This window comes from Glandiceps talaboti, chromosome 8 (assembly GCF_964340395.1).
Source record: "Glandiceps talaboti chromosome 8, keGlaTala1.1, whole genome shotgun sequence".
Lineage (NCBI taxonomy): Eukaryota > Metazoa > Hemichordata > Enteropneusta > Spengelidae > Glandiceps > Glandiceps talaboti.
Genome location: NC_135556.1, coordinates 16,697,555 through 16,715,533, shown reverse-complemented (window position 1 = coordinate 16,715,533; position 17,979 = coordinate 16,697,555). Strand labels below are relative to the sequence as shown.

The 17,979-nt window shown below is 33.8% G+C and overlaps 1 protein-coding gene across 1 annotated transcript; it reads right to left on the bottom strand.

Annotated features, from left to right (window-relative positions):
- Window positions 1-2,206: 2,206 nt before the first annotated feature.
- Window positions 2,207-17,874, bottom strand: LOC144438633 (putative Ras-related protein Rab-33). Its single transcript, XM_078127746.1, has 2 exons — window positions 17,479-17,874; window positions 2,207-7,138 (listed from the first exon to the last, which is right to left on the bottom strand). The coding sequence occupies exons 1-2, from the start codon at window positions 17,713-17,715 to the stop codon at window positions 6,647-6,649; spliced, it is 729 nt and encodes a 242-aa protein (XP_077983872.1). The 5' UTR covers window positions 17,716-17,874; the 3' UTR covers window positions 2,207-6,646.
- Window positions 17,875-17,979: the final 105 nt, after the last annotated feature.

Sequence of the window (17,979 nt, the reverse complement as noted above, 5' to 3'; positions counted from 1 at the left end):
TAATTCATTATACATTATTTTTCATCATATTTGTCACACTGTGAATCATATCTATATTCTTAATTTACATTTTAATAATAGAGACATTAATAATGGCTGTCCTCACACAGTGTATAGTTCTTGTTTTATTTATATCAACTACTACTTCCCATTGCAAACACCTGCCCCATACAATAAATTTTTCTTTATAGTTTACATTTGATACATGACTCGTGTGACTGAGGGATTTCTCATATCAGCTGTGTTTGACATCAGTGTTTAATAGCAGGATATTTTAACATGAATGGGGGTTCTGATCAGTGTTCATTAAACATTAGACTAGTAATAGTATATATATTTTTTAATAATCATACGGTATCTCAAGACGTTTTTAATAATATACAACTTGTACTGTTTTTGTGTTATTATGTTATGTAAATTATCATAATTTTCATCTTTATCACTTGAAATGGACGTGTTGTATAGATGAACAAAAATTAAAATAATTAGTACGGGTTTTGACCAATAATGAAATAAAACATTTCAAGAATTTTCTTGTCTATTTTTACCATCTTGAAGTACTGGTTTGATTTTTGCCACCCGGAAGTACTGGTTTGAATTTTACCATCCTGAAGTACTGGTTTGAATTTTCCCTCAATATTGAATCAAATCTGGCATCTACTACAACGGCTTTTAGCTGAGAATTTTCCTTTGATCACCATTGACTACAGGTAGTTTACATTAAAAATACACATTTATTTTAATTTTCTTTCATTTTGCTATGGAAATGTCATTACTTATTTAAAAATTGGGGCTTGCTGATTTTCAATATATGCAAACTCTTTCCATCTCACCAAATGAATTATCAAATGACTACAATTACAGTACATCATGAAATGACCAAACCAACAACATTTTGAACACCAGGAAAGTACTTAATATCCCTTATTCCAGTTTGAATGTAAAGACTAGTTGATGTGTATGTGTATGACATGCTGTGTTGGAACAGGTATTTGTACACAAGTATTTAACATACAAACTGACCTACAGGAATAATGCCCTTGTCAGATGTTGTATATAGGTTGTAACAATGAAATGAGTTCTACAAGGGCAATAACATATGTTGTATCATTCATATTATGGAGCACAGAAACAATAGAACTAAAGCCACAGTACACTATATCGGATACAACGCAATACAGCATATTTACAGGTACGGCCAATACAACACAAATACACACATTTGATGTATAAATGACTGTAAACCTGGGAAATGTTTGCTAGAGACGTATTTTCACTAATTTCACTGGAAAATAAAAACACAAGAGTATAAACAGCGACTACAATGCCTTCTTGTACATGATGAACACAATGTAAAAATCTAGTCAATTATAAAAAAAAAGGTCTTTGAGAACCAGCAGAAGACAGAAAAATCGCAAAATTTTCCAGTAGTAAAAATATGTAGGTTTACAGTATATATACATATGCAAGACTTGCTTCACTTGGCTGCAACAGCTGTGACTAAAGCACTATTATAAAATTTTTTTAGGATAGTTCTGTAGTGTGTACATACCATGGTATATTGTAATCCTGGAGTTGTACATCCTGAACTCTACATTATCGAGTTGATAGAAGTAAAGTTGTGTGTATATAGTTACCGTAATATGATGGCATACATATGATATGGAAGATAACACATTTTGTAATTGGCCTGAGATTTACCATCTATATCACATGCTATCGACACTGGCTGCACTCTAGACATAACATATCATTTTTAATCACACAAGTTTACCTCTCGGTATTATGTGTTCAATATATTGTACTTTAGAATAGTCAACATTGAGAAAGTCACTATATGGGTTCTAAAATCCAAAATTGACGTCGACAACATTTTTCAGTTACAGCTATTGCAGCCTTCAGGTACACTACAAACATAAAGATGTGAAATATTCACATTTGTATATAGAGTGACGATGTGGTTTGATATAGTCTGGATACCAACTTGGTCTCCAATGAGTGGAGATGTACATTGTAACGATACTGTATTAGACTAGGTTTGACCATAGACCCTTCATCACCCTTGGTGAAGGGTCTATGGTTTGACAAGTCACCCTGTAAACATGCCTATAAGCTCCCATTATATCACACTGACCAGTTGTGCTTTGCAGTATGCTTGAAATAATAAAACATGTTTTTATTATCATAAAACTGATAAAAACCAGGCTTTCTTATGAGTTACAACATAACTGGGGGAATACCATATTTTGATACCTCACAATAAATTTGTGTGCGTCAGTGGCATTTTAAATTGGCTTAAAAGGGCACATAGTTTCTTGGTAGGTAGGCTTATCAGGCTTTCAAAATAAAAGCAGTCAATGCACTTAGTTATTGTGTTCATCGGATTTACATGCACACTGCTGACTAGCAAATCATTTTGTTGAGTAGATGTGATAATGTCAAATGTTCTGCCCTGCATCATCTGACCTCAATAAATTCAAGCATAGAGACAACCTGTTCATGTTTGAGATTGTTTCATTTTTTTAATATCATATTCTTACAATAATTACATGTAATAATGTGAGGGTGGCAGGGAGTGAGGTATTGACCACTCTTTATAATAATTGAAATTCTGGTCATTCAAAGACATGTCATCATTAAAATCCTTGTTCTGAATCCTGAATACACATTTATAAGGTATTAAATGTTGATTTTATATTATGTGTATTATCTAGTGGCCATATGGATGAGAAATAGTACTTATTTTAGAATTTTTAATTACTCTGTTTTTCTACTTGAAAAAAGACAGCGTGAAGCACCATTAATGAAATTTCTGTTTGTAACTCGGTACAAAATGACACAAGTTGTTTTAAAACATGTTAAAAGTTTGTTATTGTTGTGCAGATGTTTTGTAAGTAAACTGGGTACAAACAAGTATAAACGCAAAGTCTGATCATGTGTCTGTTGCGTACCCATGTATCAACGTATCGTGATGTCTCAATATATGGGAAGTGACAGGACATTATGCACAGACAGGCTTTGATGTAGTCTTAGTTACCCAGACTCTCACCACTGGGGGCTCTGCCTGAGACCTCCCCAGATGTGGGAGGTCTCGTAGGAGGTTTCGTAACCAAAACTATGCTTGATGTAGTGATTACTTATATTTGTCAAGTTCATTTATTAAAAATTTATCTGATTTTGGTTATTCATAATTTTATTTCTGTAAGTCTGGAGATTTTGTTCCTTTTTACATTTGCTGGCATTTCCACAGATGTATCAATTATTTTCACAACTCTTTCAGTGGGTGTACTACTGTAGAATATTCAGAAATGTTACGTAATGGCAGCACAGGAAATTCATCAAATGTTTGCAAAGCTATACTGCCAAATAGAACTGTGGTTACCTCATCATCCAATAATATTAGTGCCAATATAACAGTTATGCATATTCACACAGTTGGCTCCTTTATTGGCATTAGCAAGGCACATGTTTCAAAGCCTTAGTCTAATTCAAGCCTAGCACAGAGAACACAGTTACAATGTAGAAAAACCATGGTAAACTTGTTTATTATCTCATTTCTCATCCATATGGCCACTTTTAAGGGAAAACGAGTAAGTCAGTTTCCAAACAAATTTTTCCAAAAAAAGAGAAAAATTTGAAACAACTAATATTTACATTTAAACAGTTAAATACAATGTACATGTATTTGAACTAAAGGTACTTGAAAATAATGTACAATACTTGAAAAATGAGTTACTACAAATATACATGATTGTCACCATTTTGGGGGAAGAAAAAGGTTTCTGTTGTTTGATTCAATGTTTGAGCTGTTCCACCCCTAAACTTCTCTGTATTTTTGTACTCAGTATGAGGATGAGCGTCACCATTCTTGATACTAAGGTAAACATCATATAAGTTAAAAAAGAAAAACTGGCAAGAAGCAATGCCCTTCTGAACAAACAATAACAACACATATCTGCATACATAACACTGACTATATTATGTTTAGGATTAAAATACAAAGGAACAACTAACGCCATGAAATACCTAACAAGTTAAAACAAGAATAAATACAACTAGAAATAAAGCACTTTCTCTATGTGTTACACTCGTTTATACAGTAGCATTCATAATACAATGAGTAACACTGAAGTAAAGTACTTTCTCTATGTGCTACATTCGTTTGTAGCATTCATATCAAGTGTAAAAGTATACTGTTTCAATTGGTTTATTTACAATCCTAGCATGTGGCCTTTTTAATGTGGTCAATGGAAAAAAGTATACTTTTACACTTGTTGCTATGGATGCTATAAACGATTGTGGTACATATCGAAAACACTTTACTTTGGTGTAATGGGTTGTATGATTGCAACGGAAATACCATGTTTCTTATATAACAGAAATGTAACTCCTCAAAACAACATATATTATGATAATAATGGAGTAGTTACTATCCTAATGGCCTTGCTGTTGAGTAGACTGTAATAATGTCATTGGTCCAAGCTTATCAGCTGTAGCCTGCCCTAGTTGGGAAAATTGAGATTAGACCACGCCCACAATGGCTGATCTGTCAGTCTAGCTGTTGTTTTGCATGGTGACAGTTTCATGTCCTGTTGTGGATGCTTCATCAGGCTGATTGATAATCTAAAGATAGGTGGTTGGCGATACTTGACAGAGTTGAAATGTCATGTGATATGAACCATTGAGGAATTTTTCTAACAACAGCATTTTACATAACAAGTTATGTCACCACCATCTGTCATTATATCCCTATCAACTCAAAGCCACATCCAGGATAGGACAAGAAACTCTTGTCAAACAAAACAGCAAATCTAATATGATAGATTGTATGTAATTATTTCATTATTAACATCATACCTGAATGGTTGAGAACATTCATAAACATCTATACATAATTTACCGATTCACTTCATCATTGCAGTACTAGATTCAGTTTGTGAACACTGCATTGTAACTCGGAAACAATAATACTCCATATACTGATTGTCATTACATGTATACTAGTGCCACAACTAATACATAGATACAGCCATTACAACAAGTCTATTGCGATTTCACGATAACAGAATCTGTATTATGGTCAGCCATATTTAGCAGAGTAGAAACAAGGAATAATGTAACACCTCACCGAGTTTGGATAAGTATCAAAATTTCTCCAAAAACACTAAGAAACAAAACCCAATTTAAAATTTAAGTGTGATAAATAGTTGTAGAATCCTAGGATCACTATGGTGCTTGAGACTGATAGGATAGCACTAATACGAGAGCCAAGGACTGAAGCTTGGGCATTTAAAGGCCCACTTCAGATTAGGATTAAAATCTAGGTGTAAAAACCAGTTGTTTGGGAATGCTATAGAAAAAGTTGGTTGAGGACAAAAGAATGATCCCATGTATCGGGTAATCCCTACTAAAATAACACTAATTCAATGACTTGATATTGAAACATAGCCCTGTAAGTTCCCTGTCCTGGTTCTCCCATCAAACTATGGTTATAAAGTACAGAGATCCTTGCATCTTTTACAAAATTTCCTACTTACATGCAAGTAACCCAGTTCCCAATGCTAAGTAACACCACCTCCTAAATGTGGTTCTCTTAAAACACATCAGAACAAAAGCAAGAGATTTACTGCAATGGCTGTTATAAATACGATTTTGGCAATATATAATTTGAAAATCTTGGTTTTACAAATATGAGTGACTTTTTAGTAAATGTATGAATTTGGTATTAGCACAAGTCTGCACCCACCAGGCATTAACATCAAAATCAGAATTGACTTGAGAGATCAGGTGTCAGACTACTTCACTGTTTCCATGGTGATATAAATACAGTGGTTTTAAATGTTCTGTAGTACAAATTTCCTGTTGTAAACTGTGATCCTAAGTGCCAATATATATGAATGTTGAGATTGCTGTGTATCAACTACTGAATACATGATAATTAAAACAACTTGACTGCAGGCTCTTAACAACATGTAACATGTTTTGTACTTTGATGCGTTACCAAGGAAATAAAGAACAGTGAATGTTATTCTTTTGACCAATGATTTCTAAGCTAGTTGTCACTACATTGCTTGAGAAATAACTTACACAGGAGGTGTTTCTGAGAAGGTGGTTATCAAAATAAATCTATGCGTATTTTTCTTAATTATAAAGAATCCTAACTTGTAGACCTTTATGACAGACCTTCTTGTAACTGACTAGCAACTCGGCTATAAGCCAATGAGCATGAATTTTAATTGAGTTTATGAGCTGAATTCAATTTTTTCTCGAAATAGTACATGTAATAAATGCTATAATATTAAATACCAAACTCACAATCATGTAAATATGTATATACTATATATGAGTTGTCATCCTGGGTTTGCTACATGTATCTGTATGCATCATAAAAATTACCATCATTTTGTTCACAGCAGAAAAGCAAAGTTAACCTGCTGTGAATGAAATTCTGACTTCCAATGCTGATGATTACGATATCTTGTTGATTACAAAAATTCATCCATATAATTTTTGATCACCAACAAGTCTAACATTCATCCAGATTATCCATGTATAATTAAACAGATATAATTAAATGTAAAGGTCGTTGACATCACTGCCGATCTCAGTTACTTAGGAAATTTGTTCGGAAATTTATTCATGATCATTAACATGCACAAAGGCCGTCGCCGTGTTTTTGATGTCTGCCATGTTCTCTTCCGACACTTATGACCTTTGCCCTCTTCATCTCTTCTGAGCCGTATGGCGGCAGTCCTTGATTATAAGGTGACATCAGGGGTTTGTGAGTTTTCAATTTATGCGCCATTGTCATAAAAATGGCACTGACGTGATCAGTTTCTCCGTCATCTTTGGCTGATGTTTCAAATAATGGCATGCTATTTGCATCTGCAAATTTCTGTGCTAGGCTTGTAGGTACTGCAACTTTTTCATGAATGTCACATTTGTTTCCGACCAATACTCTTGGAATTTCAGGAGAAAGAGAATGTCTGTCGCATTCATCAATCCAGTTTGGCAAACCTTCAAATGTATTCATTTTTGTCATGTCGTAGACGAAGACTACGGCATGTACATTCCTGTAGTAGTGTTGCACCATGCTTTTACGAAACCGTTCCTGTCCAGCTGTGTCCCACAATTGAAGCTGTAATGGACAGAGAAGTGAAAACATCCATTATAGAAATGTACAGGGAGGATAAATAAATGATAACAGTAATATAATATTACACAAAGGCGGCATCTAGTAGAACTCTAAACAGACCATCTGGGATTACCCTCAAGAAACGCTATCTTTTCCAATAACAAAATTGGTTGGATCAATGTATATTACTTGCAGGTCCCTGGACAAGCCTATCATAGCCTGTTTCAAGATGAAATTTTAGTTTACTGAAATTACAGATAATGGGGAATAATTCGATACTGGACCTATTTCAGAAAGACAGGACTAATGGTACTTACAATAATTTTCAGTACAAATATATTTCTCATTTGATAAACTTTGGATTTCACAACTAATCATTAAAGTAATTATTCCCCAATATTTTTGTTTGTTCAGCCGAGGAAAATATGAGTAACATACATGTAAGGAGCCCTGTCACTATGAGTTTAAGATGAGTGGTGACAAGGCCCCCTATGTCACAAGTATTTTCCAGCTGAAAGAAATAGAATATTGGAGAATACCATAATTATATCTGTGAAAGGTTAATGTCAGAAAAAAATGGCAATTTTGAATTCTTCAACTTATATTTATAGCACTGCAAAACCAATGACATGGACACAAGTTGTTGTGATACAGAATGACCAGGTATGAATTCCATATTTTCTGTTTAAACATGCACAACTTTGTTTGTGTGTAGAATAATATACATGTAATATCTTTTGTACACAATGATTCCCAATGTATCAATACATATTTCATACAACTATTTAGAAAGGCAATTTCAGTGCAATAAATATTTGTGGTTGGGTTTAGCAGACTGGCAATAATGGAAACAAAATGAAGTTTCATTTGTCATAATTACTGTGCAATTCATTTTCATTTGTTTGTGTATCCCTGTGGAATCAATAGCCAATTAAGGTACAATAATGCCTCTTGGCATCCAATTTGTCTGAAAATCCAAATCTTGTAAAACGTTATAATATGAAAGCTTTTTCCTGACCCTTTTCAACTAATAAAAAGAAATTTTGGAGGTTCACTGTATCTTGTTTTCAGGGACATCCACTACAGTACAGTACATGTACAAATGAAGGTGCATCACTTACATGTACAAAATGTAGGTGCATCCATTTACAGTACACATACAACATGTAGGCGCATACATTTACAGTACATGTACAACATGTAGGTGCATACATTTACAGTATATGTACACAATGAAGGTGCATACATTTACAGTGCATGTACAAAATATAGATGCATACATTTACAGTACGTGTACAAAATATAAGTGCATACATTTACAGGATATGTACAAAATGCAGGTGCATACATTTACAGTACATGTACACAATGTAGGTGCATACATTTACAGTACATGTACAATGTACAACATGTAGGTGCATACATTTACAGTACATGTACACAATGTAGGTGCATACATTTACAGTACATGTACACAATGTAGGTGCATACATTTACAGTACATGTACAAAATATAGATGCATACATTTACAGTACGTGTACAAAATATAAGTGCATACATTTACAGGATATGTACAAAATGCAGGTGCATACATTTACAGTACATGTACACAATGTAGGTGCATACATTTACAGTACATGTACACAATGTAGGTGCATACATTTACAGTACATGTACACAATGTAGATGCATACATTTACAGTACATGTACACAATGTAGATGCATACATTTACAGTACATGAACACAATGTAGGTGCATACATTTACAGTACGTGTACAAAATATAAGTGCATACATTTACAGGATATGTACAAAATGCAGGTGCATACATTTACTGTACATTTACAAAATATAGATGCATACATATGTATTATAGAGGTTTCTGGATTAAATCTCAAATAGGTATGTTACTGGAAACCTCGATTAAATCTCAAATAGGTATGTTTACTGGAAACCTCGATTAAATCTCAAATACATGTAGGTATGTTTACTGGAAACCTCGATTAAATTTCAAGTATGTTACTGGATTACAGTACTTGTAAATATTACTGAATTTAGGTCTCACAGGTTTGAACTGGCTATACATGTATGTCTAAACTGATTGACATGACTTCAAGTATGTATTTTAACAAGTGTCAGTCTGTTTACATGTAGTACACTGTACAGATGTTTCAACTATGTTTGAACTGATTGTGTGTCCAATGTTGGGCTTATCTGAAACTTTCCACCCTCACACACGTACATGATACTGCAATCAAAATAATGACGTAGGAAAGCATGAGTCATCATGAAACAAACAAAATTCAATGCTAAGTGTATCTTAATCTTTAAAATGATTGAATGTAGTTTCAGAGTTCATTTTTAGAGACTTTTTATATACATCATGTATTTGTTTTGACAAAGTTTGAGTTGGTACATAAATTTGCTGACACCAATAAAACTACTAAGTTCGCACTATGATCACACTTGTGCTGTGTACTTTACCCTTGCATGAGATCAGGTACTAGAGGAATGCAGTACACGTTTTGATATCATAATCACATTATTGAATCTATGGGGACTAAACATTATGTGTTGAAATTTCTACTCGGAAATGTACTTATGCTTGGCTGATTAGCCTGTCATCTCAAGTCTTGACAAGTGTGTTAAGAATAACTACCTACAATATTTTTTTAACAAATGTACTATGATGGTATACAAATATTGGTACTTGATTCTAACTATAGTAGCAAGCTTCAAGTCAGATGACAGATTAATTAAAGTTGTGATAATATTTGTAAAGCTTTAATTTTGTAATATTATTTTTATATTAATATTTTTTATGATATCAATATTTTTTGCTGATATAGCTATTCTAATAACCTGCTTACAACAATGGAATAATTATATATTTTAGATATTATTCTTTATGTAAAAAGTTTCTTTGTTCAACCATGGAAACTGAGTGACCTAAGAGTCCTTGTCACTTTGAGTTGAAGATGAAAAGAGCCAAAACTGTTAGATTACGAGTATTTGCCACAGCTGAATGAAGAAAGATTTGGATGAATAATATAATTACACCTGCACAAGCATAATTTGAAAGAGAAATCATAACTGGACATTTTGACTCATATTTTGAACACAGGATAATGAGTGAAATTGATGTGCATCAATCATGACAACCAGGGTATAAATCCAATATTTGGTTGGGATGTGTTCAACTTGGCAAGTTTATTCACGTAATGTTCAACTTTGGTAGAATCCCTGTAAGCTTGAAAGAAGTACATCGAGTTACATTTTGAGTATTCATGAAGAAACTGCCTAAATGACCTTTATAAGCCAAAGTGGAAGTTGTCTAATTGGTCTGCACAAAAGACTTTGATGAGAGACAGAAGTATATGACATGTTTTTTTCCATCCTTTCATCACAAATAACTATTAAGTAATTATTTAGTACTTGTCAGTAAAATGTTCAGATACAATACAAATCGGGTAGGCAGCTAGTGACTATAAATCTACAATGTACATGTACCCAAATCATGCTTTGATAGATATGACAAAACTATCCTATTCTTGCACTTCAACAACTGAAGTTGACTCTGATTCAAATAAGGTACTACCATAGTAGCAAACCAAACAGAAGACAGGTTTTTTTTTGTATTTTATTAAATCTTCCTTGTTTCATCCAACAGTGAGATAAAATGTATCATTTTATAGAGGTGCCTGCTATCAGTGTAAATTTAATTTTTTAAATTTGTAATAAAAAACATAGTGTGAGAAGTAAGAAACATCTCGCTGCCTAATTGAAACTCTATAGTCACTCTGGTTTGGTAGTAAGTAGCGGATATTGACATGCCAGACATGGTAGACACATAAAATCTATATCTGTCTTTCAAGACGATATAATTTCTTATCATTTCCAGGATCAGATAATGTTGCTGTGTAATTAACTAGAGTAGTAATACTGCACTCTCTCACAGGGATACGTGGATTTTGTCAGATATTAAATTGAAAAGAAAAATCATTTCTACTACTTCTTCTTCTTATCTTCTTTAGCTATTTTTAAAAATACATATTAATTGATAAACCTTTACCAAATATTTATGATCTACATCTGGTTAAAAACTGACCTCATCAAGTCGGAAGTGAAAAAAACCATGTTTTATCTGTTTATGGATGTCTAAATTTCATGTATGTTACAATGTTTTACATAATGGCATAAATTAATTAGAGGCCTGATCTGCATATAAATATAAGTAGGGGTTGGATTAAGATGACACTCATTATGCTAGATGATGTTGACCATGAAACACACTCACAGAGCTCATAGAGTGTCCATGAAACTGCCATTTTAGAGAGTATTACAGATTTTTATCTCCTAATGTTGGATTACGGTATAATGAATATACAGGAAAGAAATCTGTCGTATTTTTGAAAATAGTTACATTTTGGGAAGTCTATTTGAGAATGTATTGGCTTGATACACAATGGGAAGGGTCAAGACACGGACCCAGAATTGAAAATTAGCTCTTTAATCATTGAAGGTCAATCATGCCAGCAGACAATTTTTAGTCATTGATATTCTCAAAAACACATTTCTGTCTTACATTACATTAACCCAAAATGAGAATGTGGTACAGAATTTGAGAAATGCTTGAATTCCTTAGCTGTCATCATCATGTGTTCTCATACAAAAGTGTATTCTTTGCTATTATGCATAACCACCACATAACGTGAAATCAGCTGCATTTCGCAAACATTCATTCAGTCTGAAAAGAATGGTCAATCATAACACAGATGAATGATATTTTAATTGATAAATTTGAAAAGATATTGTGTACTTTATATAACTCACACTATTTACCAAGTTGATGAATATTTTGGTCAAAGATTTATACAGAAATATATATATGCATATCATTTACTATGATACACCCTATAGTGTATATACAATAATTATACATGTAGTTATAGCCTACATTCATAGCCTTGATTTGAACATCTCTCTCCACAGCAACACAATGACAGCAACATTTTTCTGCATGTAACACTTTTTTCTTGTTTGGAGGATCAAATTCTGGTATTGTTCTGAAATATTCTACCAAGAAGAGGCTGAGAATATGTTATTTCCAACAAAAGGTATTTTTTTGCCTTGGTTTTGTTATCGAACAATCTCATACAGCCAATATATTGATTTTTGGTATGACATATTCTTTGTAATTTCCTGATGAATACATGCATCTAGTCTAGAGGATTTACATACAATCCATTCACTTCTCAGTTCTGTACATGATATTTCATATTGTTTCTATCAATGTTCAATATCTGAGCACACTTTCTAATTATTTGATTTTGAAAATATGTCTACATAGGGCTTACCAATCCATTACTTAATACTTTAAGTAAATATCATTAAGAAGATAGGCAAAGCTGAATTATACAACATAATGTTGATGTCATTTTTACACACCCTACTTGATACAACCTCTTGCTACAATTACATGAAAAATCTGAGAATTTCTATACCAATGCAACTTGATAAAGGGGACACAAATAGACCATATTATGGATAACATGATCAATAATATAAGTCTGGTTTAAAGGCCAGGGTTTCAATCCCTGGCTCACACATTAGTGTTATCTTAGCAATGGAACCATAGGGATTACATAGGATCATTCTTTTGTTCTGGACCATTTTTTCTCTCTCATAACACTGCCAGACAACCATTTTTCACATGTAAATTTTAATTCAAATCCTAGGCCTTTAGGTTAGGTGATCTATCCCTATTTCCAGCCCTAACTCTCTAGCTTACACACACACACACACACACACACACACACACACACGCGCGCGCGCACACACACGCACGCATGCACTCACGCACACACGCACATACACACACATACATAATACACACACACATGCATGCACATACACACACACATACACACACACATGTACACACTCGCATTGAAATGAATTGAAATTTATTCTACTTTATTCTACAGGAAAAACATTTCATGGTTCCCTAGGAACTAATCAATGTCCATGGACCAGACATACATATAAATTAAGACAAACTTAGGGGTACCAGTTACACAATAACAATATACAATCTTTTTGTACTGTCACATTACTCTCAATTCCCCTTTCTAGATATGACATACATGGAAGTATGACATGCGACAACTCTAACAAAGGCTTTAGTGTATAAAGAACCCCTACTACAGATTGATGGTACCTACCATACAAAACTTTACAACCACTAGTATTATAAACTGCCTACTGTCTACTCTTGGGTAACTAACAAATGTGATTCACTCTTTTAAATTGTACTGTAATGCATCACTGCATCCTTTGAACCAGACAAAATCAATTGAACTAAAGAACTGAAAATAAAGATTGAAAACACACAACCAGCTAGTCGATACAAACCCCCACCCTTATGTTAATCAAATATTCATGTACATTTACATGTAGTACACAATTTTTAATGAAGACAAAGACATGAAGCAGGTGAAACAAGACTACATATGAGACACTTCCTCACCCCCCCCCCCTTGTAATTATTTGCCTTAAATTTTGAGTCAGAAAGTGAAGTTCAGGGTCAAATGTAAAGATACTAACTGAAAGGTCATATCAGCAGAAAGGTAACATTTAATAGTAGTAGACACTTGAATAATGTCTCTACGGCTCATGTTTCCACAGCTGGAAATTGTTGATTTTTACAACAAATATGGCTGCCAAGGTGATATGAGTACCAAAATTAATGTAACCCCCCCCCCCCCCTCCTTTTGGACTAATTACTTGTTGAAGTAGTACATGACTGTTTCTTGTGACAGCCATTATCACTTCAAGAGGAGATATCAACTTTTGAGTTTGACTTTTCCTGGACATTATTCAGACCAACTAACCTAAAAGTACAACATACATAATAGTCAGATAATTTCCTGTCACCAAATCACTTACAATCAGATTAATTGGCCAATGTTGCCATAGATAAAATACAATATTTTAGGTCACCCTACAAGAACAAATGAGCAGACTTGAGATATATACCCATCATTATAATCTTAAAGATACTAGTATGATTTCTGGCCATCCCATCAGTACAGCTAGCACTCAGAAGATAGTGCTGAACAACATGACATATCTGACAATCTAACATTATGGCCACCATTTTGTAACCAAGTCAATGACTGAAGTTAATTTGCATAACTATGTGACATGTTATTATGTAAATTAGTCATTTTAGTGTGGATAACCCAGGGACACTGAGCCCATCATACAAAGAACAATGCTGTTATTATGTCCAGCCGTCAGCTACGTGCACACTTGAATGGCATTAGATTATACAGGGACATGCACACAGCTGATGTCAAAAATTATGCATTTATCAAATGAATATGTATAAACATCAAAACATTTTGACAAATATCGGACAATAAATCATTGACATCAACTGAACTCTGTAAACCTAGTTTTAGTGGTATTACGTGGCATGTCAATTTGATGGCATTTCCCTGCCTACTGTACAAGTACATGTAGATGTACCAACACATTTTCATAACTCAGCTAAGTTGCTATGTCTCAGCAAACTCCCTGAAGATGAGATCTTTGAATTCTGCACACAGTCTACTTGCAAGGTGATAAGACAGAGATGTCGGGGAAACTCTCATGTGTAAAGATGGCCTTATTCTTATATGAATTGATGTGATGCGCTGTCAACTGTCAAAATACATTAATTTCAGTCGTGTCTGATTCATAAGATAGGGAAATACTTTTAAATCGTTCTCACTTCATCGTTTCATATGGCTTAAATTATTTTCAGTTTTCCTCAATTCTACATTATACAAACATATCAATTTCCTATTGTCTGTCAATCAATATTTATAAAAAAAAATGTTAAACTCAATGTTATATGCATATACATGTATTTGGTTTAGCTAACACACAGCTTCCCACTCTGAGAGTATGACATAGTACATGTTCTTCTGAATCTGTATATGCACTTTACAGCTTGGTATTCTTCAATCCTCTACTGAATAGTACGACAGACCCCATGACACACAAAGTGCAAGAGTGGCTTAATTGGGGTATTTACATGTACAACAAGTGCCTGCAGTGCTTTCTGCAGTGTACTTACCTGAGCAAATTGCGTGAAAGTGCAGCAGAAAACGCTGCAAACACCAGTGCATATACATCCGAGTGCCACACTGGAACTCACACAGAATGGGGTTCAGTTATTATTACATATTATGTTTATCCAAAACAGTAAATTTCCACCACAAAATGACACTGTGCAATCATACGCTTGTGTACAGCAAATGACTGCACCCTCATTTGCATGTAGGCAGGTATGTGAGTGCATGTATGCAGGCAGGCAGGCACGCATGCATGCATGCATGCATAGACAGACAGACAGAACCCAATTTATAAGCCCCCTCCAGGTGGTGCCTGTTGGGGCTGATAAAGTCTTCACTGAGTGAACATTCTCTTCCGAAATAATTTCACACACAAAAATGATGTCAACATTCAACCCAATTCAAGTTACTGACTGTGGTGAATATTTTACGCATTAAAAAGATTATTGAAGATTGAATCTTATCAAGAGAAATCTCTGACGGCCTCAGCACTCCTGTGTATAATTTGCTAACGGAGGGCACTGACCATTCATTTATATCTTGAACTTATATTTCTTGGTTTATCTCGGTAACATTCCCATCCTCCCCTGCCACACTACATAAATGAACATGTAGTATATTACATTGGGGGAAGGGGTATGATTCATTCACTTACACTAAAATAAGTAATTGTACTATGTACAGGATATGGTACTCATTTGAATATGGTTATCTCTATTAAAGTGGCCATATGGATGAGAATTTGGTATTTATTTTGGATTTTTATTTGATAAAACAGCTTCACCATGTTTTTCTACTTGGAAAAATAATGCAAAAGAACATATACATTGTACGTACAATAACAAACATTTTACACATTGTTTAATGTTTTGCCGTTTATTGAGATGTGAACATGGACTTGGTATATGCATTATTTTTTCAAGTAGAAAAACATGGTGAAGCTGTTTTATCAAATAAAAATCCAAAATAAATACCAAATTCTCATCCGTATGGCCACTTTAAACTATGATTTGTACATTAATAGTAACTAGCTGACACTTTTTTGCCTTTTTTCCTGTAACAATCCACCTCCAGGTACAGGTAAGAAACATAATTAGAAACAGAAATATAAATTTCGAAATGCTTTTTAAAAGGCATAACAAACATATTGTTGGTATCTATATCTAATGTACCAGTACATATTTCAGTATACATGTACATGTACCATAAATGTATAGTCACATATTAATGAAATTCAATTGAAACAAAAGAAATCTGGAACGAATTTGATTGGCTTCACCTTTGACCTTTTAGCTATATACAATATTATCAGAATTGAAATGTTCCATGACAAAATAATAGTGTACTTAGATGCTATTCCATAATATCTTACTTTGTTCAGTCTTGAGGAAAATACAAGTGACCTGTACCTAAGGGGCCTACATTTAGCGATGTGTAGTGACAAACCCTTAGATCAAGAGTATGCTGAATTCTGTAAATTGGAGTTTTTACCAGTTACAAACCTCTATAAGTGCAGGTTAATTTTATTCTATGATAGCATAATTCACACATTTCTTCTATGCTTTTTTGGAGCATAATATATATATATTTTGTAAAAAACATACAGTTTGTATCTGTATTATAACAATATAGTTAAACATAAAAAAAGATATGGTGACTGATGAAACACTAAACATCATTGGTGAGAGAACAAAAGATATAAAACAAGATGAACAAGACTGAAGGTGATACTTACAAATCTAATTAACATGAAAATCCAATTATATTATAATAATTATTATTATAATAATAATTTGAAAATGAGTTATAGTGGACAGACACAATTAGTAATTATTTGTTGAACATTTTGTAACTTGATTCTATAATTTCTAAGTGGACACTTCCGTTTCATTTAGCAAAATATCAATGGCCATAAAATTGTGTGACGTGTGTACGCATACACGCCACACGTATTGACAAAGTGACTGAGCATTGAGGACCAAATTGTGCTGCAGGTGACCATGCAACACTATGATTACTTTCTTTCTCATTCAATTGATAAACTATTGCAAATGGAGAGATATTTGGCTAATACTCCTTGTGAAAGCTATTCAAATGAAAGATCTCATGAGCTGTTTCCTCGGAAAGGGGTGGATTGGTGTGTTTTATTTTCATTGTTGTTGTTTTTTTCCAAACGTAAACAAAGTTGTGACGTCGCAAACACGACTAGAGTACGTACCTTGATTGACTCTCCATTCACGTTGACAGTTTTCTCTCTAAAATCAACACCAATTGTGGCTTCTGTTTTCTCTGGAAATTTTCCACCACAAAATCTAAATGTAAGACACGTTTTACCGACGTTTGAATCGCCAATAACAATAATCTTGAAAATTCTTGTTTGCTTCGTTGACGTTTCTAAACTCCCGAGAACATCTTCGCCGCTGTCGGTTTTCGTGCTTGATTCAATGTCATCCATTTTTATCAATTGTTCGGGGAAACTGCGTTGGCGCGCACTACGTGAATTAAGAAATTCTCTCAGGTCGCTCTTTTATCAAGAAATGTCCCTTTAGGTAGCGCTGTAGGTGATATTATTGTGATTGAAAGCGAGTGCACCTCTTACCCTACGATTGTGTCAACGCCATTTTACTTTACTAAATTTAGACAGTCGACGTCACATAGATTGCATTATGGGTAATGGACATACTAGTATCACCTGATTTATTAAAAAACATCATTATTT